This window comes from Pimephales promelas, chromosome 7 (assembly GCF_988280905.1).
Source record: "Pimephales promelas chromosome 7, fPimPro1.hap1.1, whole genome shotgun sequence".
NCBI lineage: Eukaryota > Metazoa > Chordata > Actinopteri > Cypriniformes > Leuciscidae > Pimephales > Pimephales promelas.
Genome location: NC_142775.1, coordinates 3,269,889 through 3,294,884, shown reverse-complemented (window position 1 = coordinate 3,294,884; position 24,996 = coordinate 3,269,889). Strand labels below are relative to the sequence as shown.

The following is a 24,996-nucleotide window of genomic DNA, read 5'->3' as shown; positions in this document are numbered from 1 at the left end:
ACTCCCAGCGACCAGTAAAAACGGCGGGCACTTCAGCGTGAAAAAAACGCTCAGCGCCTCGTCACGCTCATGGCGTTTAAAAAACGCGGCGCTCCCATTGAAAACAATTGAAAACATACGCCAGGAGCGTGTAAAAACGCTTTAGTGGACACACGGCCTAAAGGATGCCAGTCACCTTGGGTTCTGCGTGTTATATTGACGCTAAAGGGTGCCATGTCATACGGCGTCACCTATATGACGCCAAAGGATGAGAACGGGCTCGAATATCTCATGACGTGGAGATGAGTAAATTATCAGGGAATTTTAATTCTGCAGTGAACTACTACTTTAATGAAGTATTTTTTGTGAAAATCTTTCACTTGTTTCGCCTGTAGCTCAAATTGATCCCGGCGACTCATGCTGCCAGCACGGGTCACATATTATTCCTGCCAATAAATGCCCATTTAAACAGAAAAGGGCCATCATGTGGTGTGTAAAGTGGAGCCTGATCACCTGGAAGTCCTCCAGAGGAAACTGCAGCATGTCTCGGAGTCCATCGCTGAGGATCTGAGTCTTCCTCTGAACCAACACACTCTCATAGTCCAGGGGCTCCACCACACGCGGCTTCACCTGAAACACACATTCAGCAGATCGCACTTTATTTTCCAGCAACTCACAGCGAATTAGCACAATCAAATGAGGAAAAGACTGAAGATTCACCATTGTGACTAAGAATAAGTGATGTTTAAAGGGAACATCGTCTGAAACACCTCGGAGTTCAGAGGAACTTAAAATCACACTTTTTAAAAAAGATAAAAGGAGTTTTTATGATAAAAATGAACTCTGAATATTAAGTGGAGAACTACTGCTCAATTCCACAATTCAAGAGGAGCTGCGTTTACAACAGAGATGCTATATAAACGTCATATAACTCAAACTGAAATAACAGGCAGTCCATGTGCAGCGATCACGATCCTCCCTTTGCTTTTCTCATTTCTAGGGTTGGGTATCGTTTGAATTTGAACGATTCTGATTCCGATTCCGATTCCTTGTTTCGATTCCGGTTCCTAACGATTCTCGATTCCGATTCTTTTAAGAGGCAGGGTCAAAAAAGTTTAGCTAACCTTGCTAACCAACGGCCTTTCTGAGGGAAATAATCCTTTCTGAAGGAAATACTCCTGTAAAAATACTCCTTTTGTCACAAATTTAGCATTTTGCCGAGATTTCGTTATTTTTAGAAAAGTGAAGCCACACTTTGGACCGCTGACGTAAGCTACTAATGTTCGACTCGCGCGGTTATGCCAACACTTCCGGTAGACGCTTCTTCGTTGGTGTTGTTCAGCGGTTTCTTCTTCCGCTCGGCGGACTGTGAATATCGAAACTAGGAATCGAAATTTGAACTTTTGAACGATTCCTGGAAAAACGGAAAGTTAGTCCCGGATCCAATGGATACTCGATTCTCGATACTCAACCCTACTCATTTCTTTCTGTAACAAAAAATGGTGATCTCTAAAGAATATGGGAATTTTGGCCGAGGATCTTGGTAATGTGTTTCCACTGATACTGGATAGGAGGAAACTGGGAGTGTGTGTGTAAGACAAAGTGAGATAACACAGTCCATCTGGGAGTGATATTGGCAGAATGACCTCAGACGCTGTCGCCCAGGGAGACGGAGTTGTTTTGATGATGATATCATAACTAGATAGACCAATGAAAGGCCAGAATCTCACAAACACCAACATTACAGCTTACACACACCACAACAGGTTCACTCCCGCTAATGTGTGTGTGTATCATGAGCATGCAAACCAATACTCAGACTTATTTAAAAGGCATTCCTGTGGCAACATTATGATAATATTGCATTGCTTGTTGCACGCTGCACAAGTAAAATGTCCAGTGGGTGGCGCTGTTTTACCCAGAACCAACGAACGTGAATCTGGCCAGGTTTATTACTTTAGATGTTGTTTGCATCATGGCAAGCTCAACACGTTTGAAGATAACACACCCGCAACACTACACCTAAACAAGTGTGTTAAAATAAACATGTATTTTGCTCTTTGTCTTTGAGCTCTTCTATTGAGGCACGTTTTCAGATTTCCAGTGAAATGTGTGTTTGAGACATATTTTAGACATTCAGCAGTTTAATCTTTAGCTCAAATATGAGAGAGCTGAGTAACAGTCATATGACTGACAGGTGATTTTATTGTGGCCATAATGAAACTAAAGGTATAAACTCGCTCTCGACTAACTTCACTTTTCTGGACGGTTAACTGAGACTCAACTGTTCTCAGTTCACATTAATGAGACGATTATTTACATAGCTCAGCTTTTATATCATTTTCCCTTCAGAAATGGCCCTGTGGTGTGACAGAAGAACAACTCATTTCATTTAATTAATGCCAACTTAAAATATCCAATTATAGCAACTATAAACAATTTCTATCGGTGAAACTTTCCTTAAAGCCTTTTTGTATAATGCATTAAAGTTATTCATAATGTATATTATAATGCAATGCATATTTCATAAACAGGTTCAAATGCATTATAATATTCACAGATTCCTTCTTACATCTTAAATTGGTTGTTTGTCGTCTTTTAATGCTATATATATATATATATATATATTAGGGCTGTGCAAAAATTAATTGCGATTAATCGCATCCAAAATAAAAGTCTGTGTTTACATAATATATTTGTGTGTGCTGTATATAATTATTTTGTATATATTAATACACACACATGCATGTATATATTTAAGAAAACGTGTTATTCATTTATAAAATATTTATATTTATATAATTTAGAGTTTGTATTTATATATATATACAGAATTTAAGCGCAAATAATTCTTAAATATATACATGCATGCATAGATATTTATATATACAAAATAATTATATACAGCACACACAAATATATTATGTAAACACAGACTTTTATTTTGGATGCGATTAATCGCAATTAATTTTTGCACAGCCCTAATATATATATGAAGAGTTCAGATGCAAAAGCCTCTAAGTGTCATTTGAAATTTTCTTCTAGAATGATCATTTTTATCAAGCTTGTATATTTAAGTTCAGTGATTTCACTTAAATGGCAATGATAATTACCTATTAATTGTTATTTAAGTGAAATTACTGAACTTAAATATACAAGTTTGATAAAAATCATCATCAAAGAAGAAAATTTCAAATGGCATTTAGAGGCTTTTGCATCTGAACTCTTCATATATATATATATATATATATGTATAATTGTGGGTACATAAAGTGATTTTTGCAAGGCATAATTAATGCATAAAAACATTTATAAAGCATCATAAAAAATGTTACCGGACAGTTTCAGACGGAGTAAAGTATGTCACGGCATGTGTACAAACACAAATGGGAAAGACACACACCTTTATTTATTCCTGGGAACATGAATGGGACAATGTTTGCACAGTTGTGTTCAAAATAGCATCACAGGAGTGTGTGTGTGTGTGTGTACTTCTTACAGCTGTACTCTGAAACACACAGACACACTCTAACTGGCTCACACATGACAACACACTCAGTTTCCAAAATAAAGTTGATAAGTCAGCAGAACAGCAGAATATACTGGATTTAACACACAGCAGGAGACACACACACACACACACGAGATGATGGAAGTGTGTGTGATCTCCTTTTAAATCATCTCAACACACACACACATCTCTCCAGTCTGAAAGCTGATCTCAACTCTATTGTGTGAATAGGATTAGAAAGACAGAGAAAAGATATAACGTGTGTGCAGTGACAGCCAGGTTTGAAGAATGTGTGTGTGTGTGTGTGTGTGTGTCAGAGAAGGTGAGTCTGGACTCAGGCGATAATCCTGATGAGACATTTGAGAGCTTTTTTAACACTTCAAACTACAGAAATGCCATGATATTCCCTCCAGTTAGAGCCGGTGAGATGTATTCATGTTTTATAAGTCTCTTCTGCGTTTATTTGAGCAAAAAACACAGAGTAAAAACTGTAATATTGTGCAATATTATTACAATTTAAAAGTGTCTTTACTTTAGTGTCACATGATCCTTCAGAAACATTTCTGATTATTATCACTCTTGAAAACAGTTTTGCTGCTTCATATTTCTGTGGAATCCGTGATACATTTTTTTCCCAGGATTCTTTAATAAATAAATGTCTTCACTTATTTAAAATATGTGAATATGGTATAATAAAATACTTCATAACCTTTAACCTGCACCAGTTCACAGGCACTGAACCAACCCCACCTCAGTCTTTCATAACGTCTACACACACTTCAACTATCACAAACATTGATTATCGAAGCATCACAGAATAATGCAGATTGAAAAAGGTCGTTACACGATCACACAGTTGAGAGACTGAATACAAGAAAGCAACTACTACAATACGTGTTAAAATTCACTGAAACTATAAAGCTGATTGATTGAACTATCAAACTACAGTAAAACTGACAGACAGACTCATAAACTCTTTAAACAATCCCAGAGCGGAGAGAAAACAGTGACTGACGATCAAACCCTTCGCCTTCCTCCTCCTCTCAGTGGAAGCCTGTGTGATCCTCAGCTCTGGGGAGTGTGTGTGTGTGTGTGTGTGTGATGGACTGACCTTCCTCTGAGGACTGCAGTCGTCCTGCTGGTCCTCCGGCACGGGCACGTATTTAAACTGCTGAGGAGACTCGATCACCAGCTCCTTCTTCAGCGCTTTCCCTGTCCTGCCCTGCATGACTACACACTCCTCCTGTCAGACACACACTCCAGCGTCTGCTGAATGAGCTCAGCATGTCCAGCAGCCGCTGCTCTCTCCAACACACACACGCACTGGACACGAGCCTCACCTCACGCTCTGACTGAAGACAGACCGCCCCTCCCACACACACACACACACATTCCTTCTCTCAGTCACACGGCCTCATGGGATCCACCTGCACACTAATGACAGTGTCCACACACACAAACTCTCTCTCTCTCACACACACACACACACTCACTCTCTACCACACTCTCTCACACACTCCTCATCCCGAGAGGCTGCATCTCTGAGCTACGTCTCATTTAAGTATGTATGTAACATTGTCTACGATGTTTTCCCCACTGGTATTGGCATTGATGGTTCCGTACAGAACCTCGGAACATTTACGGAACATTCCGCTGCGCCAACCAAATCACAAATGACCAAACAACAGTAGCCGACCACTGTGCTGCACGACACCAAACTGAAATAAACATCAACACAAACAATAAAGACTGCAATGCAATGAGGAAGAGGGAGTATATCAGAGCCAGATCAAAACCAGATCAGAACCAGATAAATACCAGATCAGAACCAGATCAGAACCAGAAAAAAACAGATAAAAACCAGATCAGTCCCAGATAAAAACCAGATCAGAACCAGATCAAAACCAGATAAAAACCAGATCAGTCCCAGATGAAAACCAGATCAGTCCCAGATAAAAACCAGATTTAGAACCACATCAAAACCAGATCAGAACCACATCAGAACTACATCAAAACCAGATCAGAACCAGATCAAAACCAGATCAGTCCCAGATAAAAACCAGATCAGAACCACATCAAAACCAGATCAGAACTACATCAAAACCAGATCAGAACCAGATCAAAATCAGATCAGAACTAGATCAGTCCCAGATAAAAACCAGATCAGAACCAGATCAGTCCCAGATAAAAACCAGATCAGAACCAGATCAAAACCAGATAAAAACCAGATCAGTCCCAGATGAAAACCAGATCAGTCCCAGATAAAAACCAGATTTAGAACCACATCAAAACCAGATCAGAACCACATCAGAACTACATCAAAACCAGATCAGAACCAGATCAGAACCAGATCAAAACCAGATCAGTCCCAGATAAAAACCAGATCAGAACCACATCAAAACCAGATCAGAACTACATCAAAACCAGATCAGAACCAGATCAAAATCAGATCAGAACTAGATCAAAACCAGATCAAAACCAGATCAGAACCAGATCAGTCCCAGATAAAAACCAGATCAGAACTACATCAAAACCAGATCAGAACCAGATCAGAACTAGATCAAAACCAGATCAGAACCAGATCAAAACCAGATCAAAACAAAGGAAAATGAAACCGAACAGTTTTATGTCTGGGAGAAAAGATGAGTTTTTAACTTCCTGATGAAACTGACCCGAGAGAGGCCAGAGGACTACTCCAGAGTTTAAGAGCGTTCTTTAAACACTCCTTATACCGGACGCTTATAGGAACAGCAGGACGGCCATAGAAGAAACGTCATCTAAGAGAGGCATTCGACACCGTCCCCGACTGGAGGATGGAGGACTGTGTGTGTGTGTGTGTGTGTGTGTGTGTGTGTGAGATGAGATGAGGCCGAAGAGATGGAATCTCCAATCACAGCTTGCAGCGCTGCTCTTCATCTGAGAAAACAACACTGCACACATGCATCAACATCAGCTTCTGCATGTTCGTGGAGTAAGGATTCATAAAGTGTGTGTTTGCACAGAGTCGGCCCTTCCGTCACTGGTGGTTCCTATCGTCCCGACCCCAATCTGAAGAGCAGGCCAAGATACTTTAGTAAAGGCTTTTCTAGAGCTAAGATCACGCAGTTCCTGTGGTGTGAACACACTTCAGTGTGTGAACATGTTCCTGCGGTGCAGAGCTCACGAGTAACACTGACTCGTGCGAGATCTCTGCTGAGACTTTAGGAAGAGGAGATATTTCTGCTGTTGTTGCTCGACAACATTTCAATAAAACGTATAATTCGTTCCACCTCATTTCAAACTGGAGATGAACACAAGCTCTCTCAGACACCAACTGAACCGCTTCACGAATCACTGAATCGAACTGATGCAGTTGGATCAACAACTCACTGATTCAATGATTCGCTCGGAGACTCTTCTGGACTCGTGAGTCTGTGCGAAACGCAAGCTGCTCTTTTACTGAAGTATGATTAGGAGTGTGTTGATTCGAGTGCTATTTTATTGTGTATTTTTTATTTATTTTTTGAGTGATAAAAAGTGACTTGACTGAGTGATGTTTGATTGCGTATTGCTGGTCCAGCGCCGGTGTGTGAGACAGGAGGTTTAAACATGTCTCCTGTCTCTGTGGGCACACCCTGTTTATTCATCTGCTGAGAGGGAATTCCACACACACACACACACACAACAAACCCACACACACTGTTAAGAGTCCACAAAAGGACAGTGAGTGTGTGTTATCTTTTACTATACAGAGACATGAAGGGGGAAGGTTAGGATCAAGCACAGCTGCGCTCACACACACACACACACAGAAAGGTACGATCGCTGTCTGTCTCTGTGTGTGTAGTGATGGGAAATGAACATTTAATAACCCTCAGGACATACAAGATGTAGGAGTCTTTGTTTCTTCACTAGAAGTGGAGATTTTAGCTGAAACCATGTGTCATCCGGAGCCGTGGGGATTATTGATATTTTTTCGATAACCCTTGACTTGCATTATATATGAACAGGGTTGGGGAGTAACGGCGTTATGTAATCAGGATACAAAAATCCAGTAACTGTAATTCGTTACAGTTACATCAAAAAACGTAGTAATCAGATTATAGTTACTTTTTGAAAAAGGGGGGGATGATTACAATGGTTTCATTTAAAACTAAACAAATCTGTATTTTGGCATAATAACGCTATATTAATGACTCGCACGACACGAGTCACGTGGTCACGCTGGTGATTGCGTAAAATAACAGCTTTCGACAACAATCTCCTCAGACACCGATTGAATCACTGCTGCTGCTGCCCACGGGTAAAAATGCTTTCATTTCTTGGAAATTCCGCTGCTATTTTGTTTTTAAAGAGGAAAATTCCAACAACATTGTTTTACAGTGCAAACTGTGCCTTGTTGTTAGCTTAATATGTAGCGTTTATTACTGCTTTAAAATTCTGTGGTTTGTATGATCGCAGTTGTAAGTTTTCTAGAGATGCTGGAATCTGTAAAAATTAAGAGAGTAGCTTTTTTAGTACCTATAATTTCCTTTCATAATCTCTTCGTTCTCAGTCTCACTTAAGGAGATGTTCCCCGCTAACGTAAGGGAACTCCTACTTCCAACGGCCCAATTTCAGTCAGGCAAATTAAGAAAGATCACGGCATTAGTCAACATTTTATTTCCTATTTTAAAATAAACTAATACGTAGATTGTGTAGAATTTTTAAATGTTGTGTTTTTACTATTTCCTTAGCCTACATAATACATAATAATCTGTAAAACCATACTGTAGCCACTAGATGTCTCTATAGATGTCTCTATTTCAGGGACGTGAAATTCTTAATAAATAAAAGTGTTTTTTTTTTAGTTTTTTTTATAATATCTGTCCTTGAAGTAATCCAAAAGTAATCAGTTACATTACTTTCATATTCTGGTACTTGGATTACGTTACTGAATACTTTTTTTATGAAGTAATTTGTAACTGTATCGGAATACATTTTTAAAGTAACCCTCCCAAGCCTGTATATGAATCACCAACAGGGAACGCGGTTTCAGCTAAACGTCTTTATTACAGTGGCACGACTCCTGAACGCCTGCACACATGCACTAAACACCCCAACTCCAGACGATTAAGACACTGATGAGATAAACCCTCTGGGCTGAAACATTTTACGTTTTTATAGAATTTATAAAGGTCATATATGTCCCTTTTCACTCGACTAAAGCATAAAAACACCATATGTTTGCATATATTGAGAAAACATACTCGTTTCTCTGAGAAACACTGCCACAGTCAGTTATTTTACTGCAAATTACTGTCATTTGCAGGCTTTAAACATGTATTCCGTTACAGTTACAAATTACTTCATAAAAAAAGTTATTCAGTAACGTAATCCGAGTACCACAATGTGAAAGTAATGTAACTGATTACTTTTGGATTACTTCAAGGACAGATATTATTTTAAAAAACAACAACTTTTATTTATTAAGAATCTTGAATAAGTATTTATGTAAAGGACTATACAGACATCTAGTGGCTACAGTAGGGTATTACCGATTATTTTGGTTTATTTTTTAACTTGACACATACAAGGAGAATACAAATTAATTTGTTCCAAGCAAACATAATAAAGAATTTTTAGACAATGGAAATGTTTCTTCAAAAGGAAAATAGAGAATGCAACCGCTGCTTTAGGTTGGATGTCGAGTCCTGCGATAAAGAAAGTGTTTCCGTTGCTGGAAGGCACAGTTTGCACTGTACAACCATGTTAAAAACAAAATATCAGCAGAATTTAAATGAAATGAAAGCATTTTTACCCGTGGGCAGCATCGTTTCGAGAGCTGTTATTCTGCACAGTCACCAGCAGGTGGCACACGTGACTCGTGTCGTGAGGCTTAATATAGTGATATTATGCCAAAATTCAGATTTATTTAGTTTTAAATGAAACCATTGCAATCCTGAAAGTATCCCCCATTTTTTCAAAATCTGATTACTACGTTTTTTGATGTAACTGTAACGAATTACAGTTACTGGATTTTTGTATCCTGATTACACGACGCCGTTACACGTATCCCGTTACTCCCCAACCCAGGTCATTCCTGCGTCGTGTCTCAAACTGGCGTCCAGTCTGAGGAGCAGGAGGGAGAAACAACGATCGCCGATGTTTTGAATTCGACTGCAGTGCCTGTTTCGGCCACTAGTTGTCTTTCGTACACACTGCACCTTTAACTTGATCAGGATGGTACAAGTATTGGCACTGCGGGCAAACAAAAGCTGACTAAAGGCTTAAATTTGGAGCGCAACTCGTTTAGATTATGGCTTTGATTTTCTTGCGGTTTTGAAAATATGCATTTCATATAAAAACTGAAAATAGTATTTTTATGCATTTTTAACAACAATAAACGTATAATTCTGTAACTTTTTTTAAGATTTAACTTAAAACTTTTTTCACTTCAGCAATAATCTGCCACGTGTCGTTGCATTTTCAGCTCTATGCTCGGAAAGTGAATAAATGGATTTTAAATACAGTGTAAATATAATTGAATCCCCTAAAAATAAAAAACAAACATTATCGAACTAAAAGTACAATCTACTAAATAGTATATTGAAGGAAAACAAAACAAAAGGTCTCTGAGGCTTAGAGTGCACATGACAACCATTCGCATCCGGATCTATTTTCTAAAGCTCTGATATGGGGGATTTTCTTCTGATTTCTGCAGTTATGACTCAGTCTGACCTCTGACCCCTGACGTCTACATCATCACAACATCGCAGGCGGTTGCGTAACCCAGACTGGTGTGTTTGGCGATCGCTCGGAGAGGGTGTAGCCCGGAATGTGACAAAACACACACACGCTTCCCAGAAAAGAGAGAGAGAGCAGTGCAGTTTCTACTAAAGACCCCCGGAGAGATTGAACACACACACACAGGAACAACAGAGAGCGTGTTTGTGTGAAGTGTGTCAGTGTGTGCTTTCGGCCTCAAATTTAATAACCTATTGTTTTCTCAATAAAGTGTGAGTAAGAACGATACGCTGTCGGTCTTAGAAAGTGTGTTCAGTTTTACTCCGAGTAAAGCAAAGAATTGTCTTTTTAAAATTACATCTAAACGTCTTTGGGCCAATTTCAATCCAACCAGTCATATTTTGTGAAGTGACATAAACAGAGCTAGAGACTGTGCATTTCCATTGGCCACAATTTTGACATCCATATACCATGGGGAAAAACTGCTAGATAGATATTTTTTTTTAAATTTTAGAACAGGATTATTAGGCTGCCGTCACTTTAAGAGCTGACGCATATTACTGTTACTCATGCGCTTGCTTTCTCACTTAAAACATAACTGTGTTTACATGAATACTCACCAAGACATCATCTGTGTGTGTTTAAGCGCAATAATCAGTGAAAAATAACTCTGTTTAGTCCCGAGAGGCGCTTTATGTGCCGCACTTTGGGAGTTTGGGAGCACAACATCTACAGGAATGAGTAAAATGATGAGCAATACACGCAATCATACCGAAACTCAAGCCCTGCAACAGCAACAATACTCATCCGGAGCAAATGAAACGAGTGAGTGGAGGCGGGTGTCACTCGCTGTCAGAGAGAGAGAGAGTGTGTATCGATATGCATAAAAAATCTATATTTTAGTACTTAGTTTATTATTTCAGGTGCCTTTTAAAAGAATTGAAAAATGTAGATATTCAGGCCAAATCTTACGAATTCGACGAATGATTAAAAAGTGGCTAATTCGTAACAATTAATACGACCTCACTCGTACGAATTAGTAGGATTTTGCTAAATCGTACATATTTTACGAATTGGCCAATTCGTATGAATTCGTACGAATGACCTACCCCTGACCCCGCCCCTAAACCTACCCATCACGTGGGTTTAGACAAATCTTACGAGTGAGGTCGTACGAATTAGACACTTTTTAATCATTCGTTGAATTCGTACGAATTGGTCATGAGATAGCGTAGGATATTCTCTATAAAAATTGGCCAAAGTGGCTACTAATATGAGTAACTGTTACACCACTGAAACACACACACATTTGGTGGCTGTTCATGTCAAGCCCTACATGTGACACACATTTAAACCTTCAAATATGAAATTATGCATGTGTCATGATTGGACAGAGATGGAACTACGTAAACACTACGCCAGCACAGTGTGTGAAAGCACATTTGAGTGTGTGTTCTGTGTGCAGGAGTGAGCCTTGAAGAGTTTGAGCTGCAGGTCACAATATTAAGGCAATCAAACTTCATTTGTGTGTGTGTGTGTGTGTGTGTGTGCGATTCGCTACCGTTAATGTTTATTTTGCATCTTTACATTCCCCTTATAATAATGCATATCTCATAGTGCTAGATCTACTTTGAAATCCATTTAATTAGAAATGTATAGTAAATTTCACAAACAATGACAAAGAAACTGCAAATAACAATTAATTCCGTAGAAAGAAAGTAGAAAAAAATATCCTGCTCAAAAAATAAAGGCAACACTTAAAAAGTAAAAACAAGAAAAAAATATTTAAAAAGATTATTTCATTCATTTAGATCTATGATGTGTTATTTTAGTGTTCCCTTTATTTTTTTGAGCAGTGTAGAAAGAACAAAATATATAAATACATTTTTTTTTTCTAAAATGTATCTTTTATACAATTTAGGTATATATAATTTAGGTATATTATATATTTTTTTCTTTGTTTCTTGTAATTGTAAACACCGTCCTCACAACGTGACTTTACACATCTCACAGTGTGAATCTGACTTCACTGTTAAACTATCTCACGATTATCTTTTTTACCGTGGAAATGGGTAATATTAGAAATTTGCATCCACATCTACTACATAAAGCGAGGGTGTCGAGTTACATTCAAGCTATTTTAAGGCATGAAGAATTTATTTTCAAAGGAAAAGACGTTTAAAATGTTTAATTTCGATGATGGTTAACAGTTATTGACTGCAGGGGGGCTAACAAATTACATCACTACCTCATTTGCATTGTGTGTATGTGTGGTGTTGATCTAATTCTACAATGTGTGTTTCAGCAAGACATCTCTCAAACATAAAGATGACAAGATGATTTACTAAATGTGTAGTGCACATATAAACACTGATAATAGAGAACAGCACTGCCGCCCCCTGCTGGCGGGACATCACACTGCAGCTCATCTATACACACACACACACAATGTATAACTGAACCATCACAGGAAACATTCTGCATTTTTACATTTAAAATAATAATAATAATAATTCTGTATGATTTATAAGCGTGTTGGTCACTTTAGGTCCATCAGTGATACGAGTCCCCATGAGTTTGTGTGCTTCAGGTCCCCACCGAGATAGAAAAACATGAACACACACACACACACAACCACACCAGTGTTTAGAAACAAAGCCGAATCTCTAAAACAAGTGTTAACTGATGCCGAAAAACACAGTAAACACTCATTAGTGTTGAGAAACAGCACATTACACACTGACCATCACTCCTCATCATTCCTTCAGGACACATTTATGAGTGTGGTGGATTCATCTGCAGGAATGTGTGTGTGTGTGTGAGGGGCGTCTGAGCGAGTCTCTGCATGTTCAGCTAATCTACTTATAACACACAATCCCTCTCACCACTCGCTCGAGAGAAAACACACACAGTGTGCAGCGTGTGCTACAATCAGGTAACGATGTGGAGATTTTGACGACGTTTAAGACGAGCTGTGGATGTTGGAGATGAGACGAACTGATTAGAGAAAAGACTTAGAAAGGGCAAAGAGCCCTCACTGTAAAACACACACAGTGGAAGAACTCAACAACACATTAAAGGAAATCAGTGGCCTTCACATGTTTGTACTCAAACATTTCTAGTTAAGAACAAGTATCCATACATTTAACTTAAGATTTAAACTCAATGTGAACATTTTTATCAGTACGAACTTAGCTGTAAAATGCTAACTTGTTAACTTAGGCCTTGTTTACACTGCATGGTTCAAGTGACCCAAATCCGATTGTTTCCTCTCATGTGGCACAGATCAGATATGACCGGTGAACGTGTAAGCAGGAAAAAAAAACGCATGGATTCCGATTTTCTCAGATCGGATTCAGGCCTCATTCATATGTGGTAATAAATCGGATATATGAATCAGATACAGTGGTATGAATAAGTTTGGACACCCATGCTAAAGTTGCCTAAAAAGAGGAATAAAAAATCATCTTTTGGATATTGATCTTAATGCCTTAATTAGAAAAATGAGGAAAACTCCAACCTTTAAGGACACCAAATTTCTTTGTGAATGCATAATGTATCATAAATAAATAAATGTTTTTTCCTTAAAATACAGGGTGCATAAGTCAGGACACCCCTATGTTAAATTAAATTCCCATAAAGTCAGGTAGATTTTTATTTTTAAAAGCCAGTTATTTCATGGATCCAGGATAATATGCATCCTGATAAAGTTCCCTATTAAAATATCCCCACATCATCACACACCTTCCACCACACCTAGAGATTGGTTTTACTTCAGTTAGCCTAATAGCTGGTTTGATTTGCATTGAAAGATGATCTTATGGAAAGTACCCCATGCCAATCTCTAGGTGTGGTGAATGGTGTGTGAAGATGTGGGATATTTTAATCCCGAAGGCCAAGGGAACTTTATCAGGATGCATATTATCCTGGATCCATGAAATAACTGGCTTTTAAAAATAAAAATCTACCTGACTTTATGGGAATTTAATTTAACATAGGGGTGTCCTGACTCATGCCCCCTGTATTTTAAGGAAAAAACATTTATTTATTTATGATACATTATGCATTCACAAAGAAAATTGGTGTCCTTAAAGGTTGGAGTTTTCCTCATTTTTCTAATTAAGACATTAAGATCAATATCCAAAAGATGATTTATTTATTCCTCTTTTTAGGCAACTTCAGCATGGGTGTCCAAACTTATTCATATCACTGTGCATTTGCGTGTGCCATGTAAGCAGACAAATCGGATATTCCCCTGTAAATGCGAGTCATACGTCATTAAAAACTGCGCGATTACAGGCGCGAGCCGCGCGATGGAAGAAAGGATACACACAGTGGAGCAATGCGGAGGTTTCATGTCTTTTGAGTGTTTGGGGTGAAGAGTGCAGGCTAAAATGCAGGGTTGGTACAGAAATAAATCAGTTTTTGAAGACATTTCACGAGATATGAGGCATCTCCTCTTTTTTTTTCCGCCGTACAAGACCAATGTTTTGATGACTTAAAATATTGTGGAAAGAAAACTCTGGATGATTTTATTCGCATCTGCATCCATTGGATTTCGTGCTGTTTTGCTTAATTTCCCGGGTCAGAACGTCTACATTTGGTAGTTTCAGCAGTGTATAGTGTAAATGCAAAAATCGGATATGGGTCACTTTTAAAAGATGATGTAAGCAGGTCGTCAAAAAAATCGGATACAGCCAGAAAATCGGACTTGGGCATCAAGACCTGCAGTGTAAATGCAGCCTTAGAAGATATCTGAGAAGAACCTTTTGAAGAGATTTGTTGAGGTTTCAAAACCATTCATGATCATTCAAGGGAAGAAATGAGAACAGAAGGGGTTTGAGAACAAGTGTGGACACAAACAAGAACATCTGATCTGATTAAAGGACAATTTGGAGGATTTGGCAACACTGGAGAAGAGAGAAAGACACCAGAAGAAAAGCTATCTGAGAACATTGGTGAAAACTAAAGATTATTCGAGAGTTTATTGAGAATAGACCAGACTATGGAAGACATTAGTGAACGCTTGAGGACAGTAAAGATGATTGACGGACAGCAGAGCATTAGTGTTGGGGGCGAGACGCGGCGCTACACGCTGTTCGGCGAGTGAGACGCGGCGGACGAGGAGTAAAGAGATGCTCATCACAGCAGGCCTGCGAGCTCCAGGGGTCAAAGGTTATCACATCTGTGACATCCCATCTGCGCACACACACACAGACTTCCTGTGCAGGAAACACATTTGGTCACATGACCCCATTTACAGAGCCATGTCTCATGCTGTTTCCTGTCATTCGATAGAGCCGACACATCACACAACCTTATCTCGCCACTACCACTGTACACACACACACACACACAGCACACAGGCCCTAATCAAGACACATCTCACATGTGTGTGTGTTGTTTGGTTGAGGCACAGCAGTTTATGAGATATGATAGTGTTGGTAATGGACTAATGGTGTCATGAGGCCACAATATGCGGCAGATTTATCAACACACACCTTTTACTGTGCGAGACTGGCATAAACCCACGAAACCGAAAACACCAGAATAAAAGCTGTCTGCAGATAGTGAGTGAGGGCGGAGGAGCTTCAGCATGTCACAGTCCTGACATAATGGGCTTTATTTAATCTGGCAGAGAACTGGTCCCAGCTCACCTCACGCTCACAACCAGACAGCGGAGGAGGAGGAGTCGATCGTTAAAAGGTTAGTTCACCCAAAAATGAAAATTAAGTCATTAATTACTCACCCCCTTGCTGTACCAACCCCGTTAGACCTTCGTTCGTCTTCGGAACACAAATGAAGATATTTTTGATTAAAATTTGAGAGCTGTATAACTACCACATTGGCTCCTAAAAGACTGCCTCTTGACGGCCCAGAAAGTCAATGAAGAAAATGTTTAAATATCCCAAGTGACTACCGTGGCTCAACTATATGTTTATCAAGCGACGCGAATACTTTTTGTGCGAAAAAACAAACAAAAATAACGAGTTTATTCGACTATTTCTTTTCTTCCTTGTAGGCCAGAACGAGACTTCCTTAGATTTCCACGACGCATGCGCGAGATTTGCGATCTGAAGTAGTGTAAGCTGGTGTGAGCAGATCGCAGTTCTCGCGCATGCGTCGTGGAAATCTAAGGAAGTCTCGTTCTGGCCTACAAGGAAGAAAAGAAATAGTCGAATAAACTCGTTATTTTTGTTTGTTTTTTCGCACAAAAAGTATTTGCGTCGCTTGATAAACATATAGTTGAGCCACGGTAGTCACTTGGGATATTTAAACATTTTCTTCATTGACTTTCTGGGCCGTCAAGAGGCAGTCCCTTAGGAGCCAATGTGGTAGTTATACAGCTCTCAAATTTAATCAAAAACATCTTCATTTGTGTTCCGAAGACGAACGAAGGTCTTACGGGGTTGGTACAGCATGGGGGTGAGTAATTAATGACTTAATTTTCATTTTTGGGTGAACTAACCCTTTAACAATCAGATACAGCACAGAGGAATATCTATAGAAGAGACTATGGCCCCGTCCACACTACTGCGTTTTCGTTTAAAAAAACGGAGACCTTTTGCTACGTTTGCACCTCCCGTCCAGACTAAAACGGGAAAAACGAAGACCTAAAACGGAGAAGTTTAGAAACGCTGCAGCTGCGTTTTGAATCTCCGGAGGGCGTTTTAGTGAAGGCGAGACAAAACGGAGGACTTCAGAAACGCTGACGCAGGGGCTGACGCTTGGCTCTATGATTGGGTGTCAGTCATGACGTATCCTTCCCTACATTGAATATATTTCTTTATATATTTCTCTATATCTTTATTGTGGACTAAAGATCTTAACAAAAGCATTTTCCATTTATAAACAACCTCATAGCTCAACGTAGGTCTATCTCTAAAGGCTGTATCAGCGACAGGCGTGGGTGATGTGAGGTTTTGCGCTTGTGCGCGGCTGCACGCGAAGGTGGAGCTGTCAGTGATTGGTTAGAACACTATTTATTTTGGTTTTGAGTGGTTGGTGAACCCAGTTGTTTCTGTGTGTAGATCTCCAGCGCAGTCTCATCCCAAGACGTCATATAACTGACGTTTTGGGACGTCTTTTGACCATACGTCAATATCCGCCTTTTTAGAGCCCCCTTAAACGTCGGTAGATGAGGTTATGGGATCCTAACTCTACCACAGACCTAAACCTAACCCGTCACCTAACTGACGTTAAAGGTAAAGCGTCAGTTGTATGACGGCCCGGGATCACCATCTACTGATCGACGTTTAAGGGGGCCCTAAAAAGGCGGATATTGACGTATGGTCAAAAGACGTCCCAAGACGTCAGTTATATGACGACTTGGGATGAGACTGTGTTGAGATCTCAGAGCCACAGAGATGCGGTGTTTGACAGCTAGCGGATCCTTGGGGAAGAATAGATCAATGTGATCATTTATATTTGGGCCTGAAATCGCTGATACAACCTTTAAATAATCATTAAAAATATCCTGACTGGGATTTTTACTTCCTATTGCACTCTATAAAAATACATTTTATTTATGGGACACCTTACAAATAATGAGATACATGAACTATAAATGGAAGAGAGAAAAAAAAAATACACACAAAACCTCAATCAGAAAAAAAAAAAAAGAGTTGAAATGAGATTTGAAAATTGAAAGACTCTACCATCCAAGCATTAAGCAGGACTCCCTCATACCGGCTTCAGCGTCTTCATAAATTGTGGCGTTTCTTTGTTGTTGAGTATTCTCATGGTGATACCTTTATCTTTTATGAGTTTAATAAATAACTCTTCTGTCCAATCACACCCATAGCTGTCAACATTGAACATTGAAAATAAGGGAGTTTTCCCGGAATCCATCCCCAAAATAAGGGATTTTTTTTTTGCACGATTCTTACCCACAAACTTAAAAAATAAAGCACTAATCCTTAAAAGTCTAAAGAGTTCATAACTAACGTAAGCCATGTGTGAGAGAGAAAGAGACTGTGTCATTTAAAGAAAAAAAAAATCTACATTTGGATTAGCGGTGTGTTGCTCTTGCATTTGGACAACAATTTCTACTGTTACTGTTAGCCTATCACACATCTTCTAAAATCTGCAAAATAGGGAAGGGGGCTGTCTGTTTACTTCAATTACTAAACACATTTTGTGTAGCTTTAAAGAGCCTATTTAGCCTGATGGTGGACCATCACTCAGAAGACACACTATCCTATCTTTATATCCTCCTGAGGCCCAGAACGGTTTTTTTTTCTAGTTTTTTTTTCTTCTTCATGTAATCACATTGTTAAGAGCATAAGAAACAAATGGAAAAAATAAAATATATTTTATTCATATATTTGAAAATCGATTTATAATAATTATTATTTGTTTAAATTACATTGATATCTGAATTTATGTAAAAACCTAGACTTTCAAACATCAAAATGTAATGTATTAATATGTATTCGAGTACAAAATGACATACAGCTAGTCTAAACATGTAGTTTCCTATTTTTTATTTATTTTTTTGCCTGGAAACGCAAAGAAATTCCAGGCAAAACACACGCTTGCCTGTCGCGTGAAAAATAGGCCTCAGTTCTATTTCTAGCATGCACGCGTTTTCTGGAGACGCGCGTGTCACGCAGGCAGCGTGCAAGCTCTAATCTGTTAACATAGGAGCCGAAATAAAAATGTACACGCCACGCAGCCAGTGTGTCTCCGGCCAGTGCGCGCGGCACCGCATCCGAGGATAAACGACTTCAAGCCGAATCTGTCCGAGCTCGTACGTCTCACACAAAAATACGGGATATTTTACGGGAAAAATACTCAAACGGGAAGACAGCGGGAAAAGAGCTAAAATACGTGAGAAACCCGGAAAAAACGGGAGGGTTGACAGCTATGATCACACCGCCCATTCTTTAAAATATGATCGCCTGTTACGGGCGTCAGCTGACCCGTAAATACGAAAAAAACTTTTCCATTGCAGTTTTCTGAAATATTCTTTTTCTGAATTGCCTGAAAAACCACCTCATGCGAGTGTAAAAACTTTTTTGCTATAAATGGCAGTTTTTGCTAAATTGACGTGTTTCTGCCATTTCAATTTGAAGGGTGACGGAAACGCGGCTAGTGGCGAACGCATCGCGGCTACCGGCAGGAATGATCCAGTCATGGTTCCTGGTGAAAACAGGTGTGCATTACTTCTACACGCAATCTGACTTACTTTTTTCTCTCTTTAGACGTTTTAGCTGGAAAAACTCAACTCTAGTAGGGCCAATCACATCGTGTATAGAGTCGGTGGGCGGGCTTAACATAATGACGACAGAGTTGAGCCGGTCAGAGCAAGCTCGGACATATTCGGTTTGAAGTCGTTCATCCTCGGATGCGGCCGGCGCCGGCGAAACGATCAACTTGTCATTTTTGCCCACTCGTGCTGTGTCGTCGAGTATAAAGGCTTTACTCCGTGTCAGCGCGCGCTCTGATCGGTATAGGTGCACGGACCATCTCCAGCACCCGAAGCACCACTACTCCGCCTCCGTTTCCCTCGTAAGCTGATATTAGTATTTAAACATTCTCTATGATATTATTTTTATTAATGACACACTGTCTCTTTCTCTCTCACACATATGTAGGCTAGTTATAAACTCTTTTGACTTTTAATGATTAGTGTTTTATTTTTAAAGTTTTTTGGGTCGTGTAAAAAACAAAAAAATCCCTTATTTTGGGGATGGATTCTGGGAAATCTCTTATTTTCAATGTTCAATGTTGACAGCTGGACTGGATGCGGTAAAAGTTTAATATATGAAGAGTTCAGATGCAAAAGCCTCTAAGTGCCATTTGAAATTTTCTTCTAATATGATCATTTTTATCAAGCTTGTATATTTAAGTTCAGTAATTTCACTTAAATGGCAATGAAGATTACCTATTAATTGTCATCTAAGTGAAATCACTGAACTTAAATATACAAGCTTGATAAAAATGGTCATTTTAGAAGAAAATTTCAAATGGCATTTAGAGGCTTTTGCATCTGAACTCTTCATATCAACTTGCTTCGCTGAGTACGTCACCTTCTTCGTTGCACTGATTGGCTTTAGCGCTATCCAATTGCGTGCAGAGAGAATTTGAAAGACAACCGTTTATCCCGCCCCTCGGATTGAGCCCTGTCAATGAAGAGTTTCCAGACCTAACTTTTTGATGTAGGTCTGGCATGCCAGGCTATAGAAATAAAACACTTTATAAACAAATGTCAAAAAGGTTACTCGATCAATGACTGGTATTAATAAAGATCCATTCTTACAGATCATTAACTAAAAAAAGTTGGTTAAGTGTTTAGTTACTCTTTAACTTTTATATCCATGGGCAGATTTCAATGTTTTAAATAAAACTATTGACAAAGATGTGTTCTAGCACTAGTGATAGAGTCTCAAAAGAGTGAAAGCAAGCAGAAATCATTTGTGTAGAGTAATAAAGATATTTGAGCTTGAACTGGAAAGGTCCTTGAGATTGTTTTGATATACTGCAAAAAAATAATATTTTACACTAAAGTCCCCCTCAATAATTGTATCCATTAAAACTCACCCTTCTCTATCAAAATTACATTTAAATGTTTTTTTCCTCAAAAAAAAATCTTCATGCCTTAAAATATCTTCGACACCTTTGCCTCATTTAGTATGCGTGGTTCTATGAATATGCAAATGAGCCCCCCCTCCACTCACTCAGCATGATCGAGTACTGGAAAGCGAAAGTAAAACACGAGCGCACATTCACAATCGATTGTAATACTTCACATATTATTAGCGGCTCCCTGATGCCTGCAAAATACACACAACATAATTAACAAACGTAATTGCGAGAGAATACAAAAGCATTGATTTATTATTATTTATTTTTTATAACACCATGTGCCTTCAGGGGCTCCGTAGGATTTCCTGGTATTTCCCAATTGCGTATTATTCCGCTTCGGACACAGTCCTGGTGATGATGCATTTCCATGTATTATATGTACTTACAATAAAAATAATAATTGGGTTACACATTATTTTACGGTTGTGTTACAAATGAGTAACACAATGCTAACATACTATTAGTTAACAAAAAACTCATAATAGCAAATTGCAACGTGGTAGTTCACTATTAGATAACTCTTTTTTTATTAGCAAGATCTATATAGGTTCATAATTAACGTGAATAATGCATAATGTGTGATTAATTCTAAAGTGAAGGTTTAGTTCACTAGTGATGACTCGAATATCACCAAATCCATCTAATTATGTGGATCAGTGTTCGCACCAGTGAAACGCATGTTAACGCCCTAATAATGACTAATGTAGAAAGCTAGGTTGTCGTCAGGTTTGGGATAGTAATCGCTGCTGAAACGTTTGTGTTTGACTCTTACTGTGAGTTCCCATGAGCTTCACTTCAAAATAATAATCCATCATAATTAGTCTTTCTTTTAGAAGGAAGTGGATATGCTTGAGTCATTCCAATCCAATCCTTTACAAAAACCTCAAAGTTTACAATGACTTCAGTCAATATTAGATATATTAAAATTGTTTAATTAATCAGCATGTCGTGTAATTAACTAGATTATAGAGCCCGACCGATAAAGGATTTTGAAGGCCGATACCGATACAAATATTTTTGGGGTTTAGAATCCGATATATCGGCCGATATTTTATTTATTTATTTGAAACTGGACATGATAGTCACAAATGTTGTCATGCTTATTTGAGTTTAGAGAACTGATGCGGATGTTCTTTTAATTGTTATTCAAGCGATGTATTTATCGTGACCAACTCAACGAGTGTTGCCAACAGGAACGGTGTAGAGCGCCCTCTGGTGGACAAACTATACAACTCCAACACTCATGACATGGTTTAAGCGCGTTTCGTCCATTTTTATTTTATTTTTGAAATATTCATTTATCGGCCATTATAACTGCCGATACCGATAGTTTGGAAAATGCCTAATATCGGCCGATAATATCGGTCTGGCTCTACTAGATTATCATTTTTAATCAGACATAGAACAAAAATTCATTCAAAAACTCGGGTTCATTTTTTATGATAGAGACAAAATCATAAATAAAAAGACACACTTGGATTGAAAGTTGGATTGACTTGAGTTTGACGTTGCAGACAGCCAATGCGGACCTGGAGTGTGTGTGTGTGTGTGTGTGTGTGTTTTACAGCGTCCCACGGTGACAGACGGCCTTGAGTCGGAAACTCAGTGACACACTCTCCCGAGCAGGACTCGCAAACACACTCGCTCACAGAGCAAACACTGACTGCCAACTGTGTGTGTGTGAGAGAGAGAGAGAGAGAGACAGACTGTTTGATTTCCCTACCCCTCCACAGAGTGTGTGTGTGTGTGTGTGTGGAGTGAGTTTGTTTGGTTTCTCGGATGATGGAGATTTGTTGAGATTGTATAGCGGCTGTAGTCAGAGGAAAACAAGTCGAACTCAAAGTCCACATGCTACACACACACACACACACACACACTCAGCAGCAAATCAAACACGGCTCAGAGAAGAGATCAGGGAGGAGTGTGTGTGTGTGTGTGTGTGTGTGTGAGAGGTGCGCTTGCTTTCATTTTCATTCATACTTTCAGAGAGATGTTGTGACTAAATAAAGTGAAAGGTGGCGATGTCACTTTGTAAAGAAACACTACATGACTAGACTGAACACAACACACACACACACACACACGTGAATGATCTCGCCGTTTTCACAAATCCATGTTTTTGTAATTTGATGGTCTCATTTTAAAAACTTGAAACGGGTTTCCTAAAGTTTTCGTGTCATGTACTGTAAATCATCGGTAATTACATATAAAAAAAAAGTTTTTGGTTGAAAAGTGTGTGTGTGTGTGTGTGTGTGTGTGTGCAAAAACTCCAATTTATTGCAAAAAAAAAAAGTGTTTACGCTCACATGAGGTGGTTTTTCTGTAAATGTAAAGTGAGTTTGATACAGCGTATGATGGTGGGTCCTGTAAGGACATCTCTAAACCTACATAAAGAATTATGGATGACATTTAGAGGTTTTAAACTGCTATCTGAAGTGTTTTGGTAAATAATGTCTGTATAGTCAATAATAGGAAGACAAAACTAATATCTCCATCAGAGGAATGCGAGCGGTGGCGTGTTTTGATAAACACCACACTCCAAGACTTCTTTTATTGAGGACAAGTGTGTTTCTCTAAAGCCAATCCTGTAGTAAGTTGATCTCCGACTGCAGAGAGAACTGAGGGAATGAAATATATCAGATGGGAAAAGTAAATAACAGTGTCAGCTGCATTAAGATGAATTAAAGGGATGATATCAGGGCTTTTTACAAGATGAGAAATAAGTCTCTGTTGTCCCCAGAGTGTGTGTGTATGTGAAGTTTTAGCTTAAAATACCCCACCACTTATTTCTATTATACAGCATGTTGAAACTGTCCCCTTTTGAGGGTCAGTAAAAACACTTTGTTTCGTGTGTGTCCCTTTAAATGCAAATGAGCTGCTCCTCTCGGCACAGAGGGCGGAGCTTTAAGAGATTGTGTGTGTGTGTGTGTGTGTGTTCGCAGCTCTGATTACCTCACCCAGACAAGCACTAAAATGACAGAAACTGTTCTGCCTTTTATGTTTAAACTGGAGTCGGACAATAGAGAGCCTAAGTCCCGCCCCTCCGCTTACGGCTCATGGGACCTTATTTTCGGAAAAATATGTATTGTAGTCAATGGCGAGAGATAACATATCTTATTATTCCGTCTGAACTGTGCCCTCAATTACACATATGATGTTTGTCAATTTAACAGATAATTCTGAAAGTCAAAAACGTCACAGTTTGTCATAAAACAGAAGAGTAACATTTAGTTTTATGTGAAAATCGCTCTATGAACTACATCTCCCGGGAAGCGAAATATCGAGCAAGATCTGCTGCTCGTGTGTGTGCAGTCTGGTACAAAACACTCAGGTATGACGGCGTAACGTTACGATTATAACGTAAGACTATAGAAACAATGACAGACATTTATCCTCAGTAAAGTTCGACTTATTCATTGAGAGAAAATGTGCACCTTTGGGGTTTGTAGTCTTTGTAATTACGTATTTTCACAGTCTTATACCTCAACGGTTTAACGACTTTCTTTACTTTAAAATGTATATTATAAATTGACAAACATCATATGTGTAATTCAGGGCACAATTCAAACCAGATCAAAATAGTTGTTGTCTCTCGCCATTGACTACCATTCAATATTTTTCCGAAATAAGGTCCCATGGCGGTCGACCGGAAGGGGAGGGACTTAGGCTCTCTATATCAACATCATATACAGACGTCTTTGAATGGTTAGTTGATGAATTGATGTTGCTGATGTGGAGTTAACAATCTTCAAGTGTTTGATTAGCATATTCTGTCATGATAATCTATAAATCGCTAGGGTCGGTGATGTCACTAACCCGGAAGCTTGTGTAGTTCCTACCAGTAGTTTGTTGTAGTCCATAAACTATTTCTTTAAAAGCAAATATCTCCCTTTGCTTTGAACTTTGAGCGTTGTAACTTTGCAGACGTTGTTTATGCTCAAACAGCAACACTACACACTAACTAAAGTTATCAACCACCCTTTTAAAGAGCGTGAGCAAGCTTTGGGAAGGTCGTTTATAAAAGCACAGAAGAGCAGAGGACCCAGTGTTGAGCCTTGAGGAACACCCTTATCAACAAACAAATAATCACTATTTGAACCTTCAAAAGAAACATATTGGTGTCTATTTTTTATTTTTTTATTTTTTTTTTTATTTTTTTATTTTTTTTAGGTATTTGTTTAAATATGGTATGGGGGGTAGGAGTACATAAG

The 24,996-nt window shown here is 38.9% G+C and overlaps 1 protein-coding gene across 4 annotated transcripts in view; it reads right to left on the bottom strand.

The window, feature by feature from the left end:
- Positions 1-24,996, bottom strand: part of LOC120492601 (dedicator of cytokinesis protein 9) — a 120,754-nt gene that overhangs the window by 71,532 nt on the left and 24,226 nt on the right. For 3 of the 4 annotated variants that reach the window (XM_039690748.2, XM_039690749.2, XM_089132949.1), the window contains exon 2: positions 493-609. In XM_039690748.2, the coding sequence (XP_039546682.2) occupies positions 493-609 (117 nt within the window). Of the gene's footprint in view, positions 1-492; positions 610-4,601; positions 4,817-24,996 lie in introns of those variants that run through there. The other variant, XM_039690750.2, reaches the window with a different exon arrangement.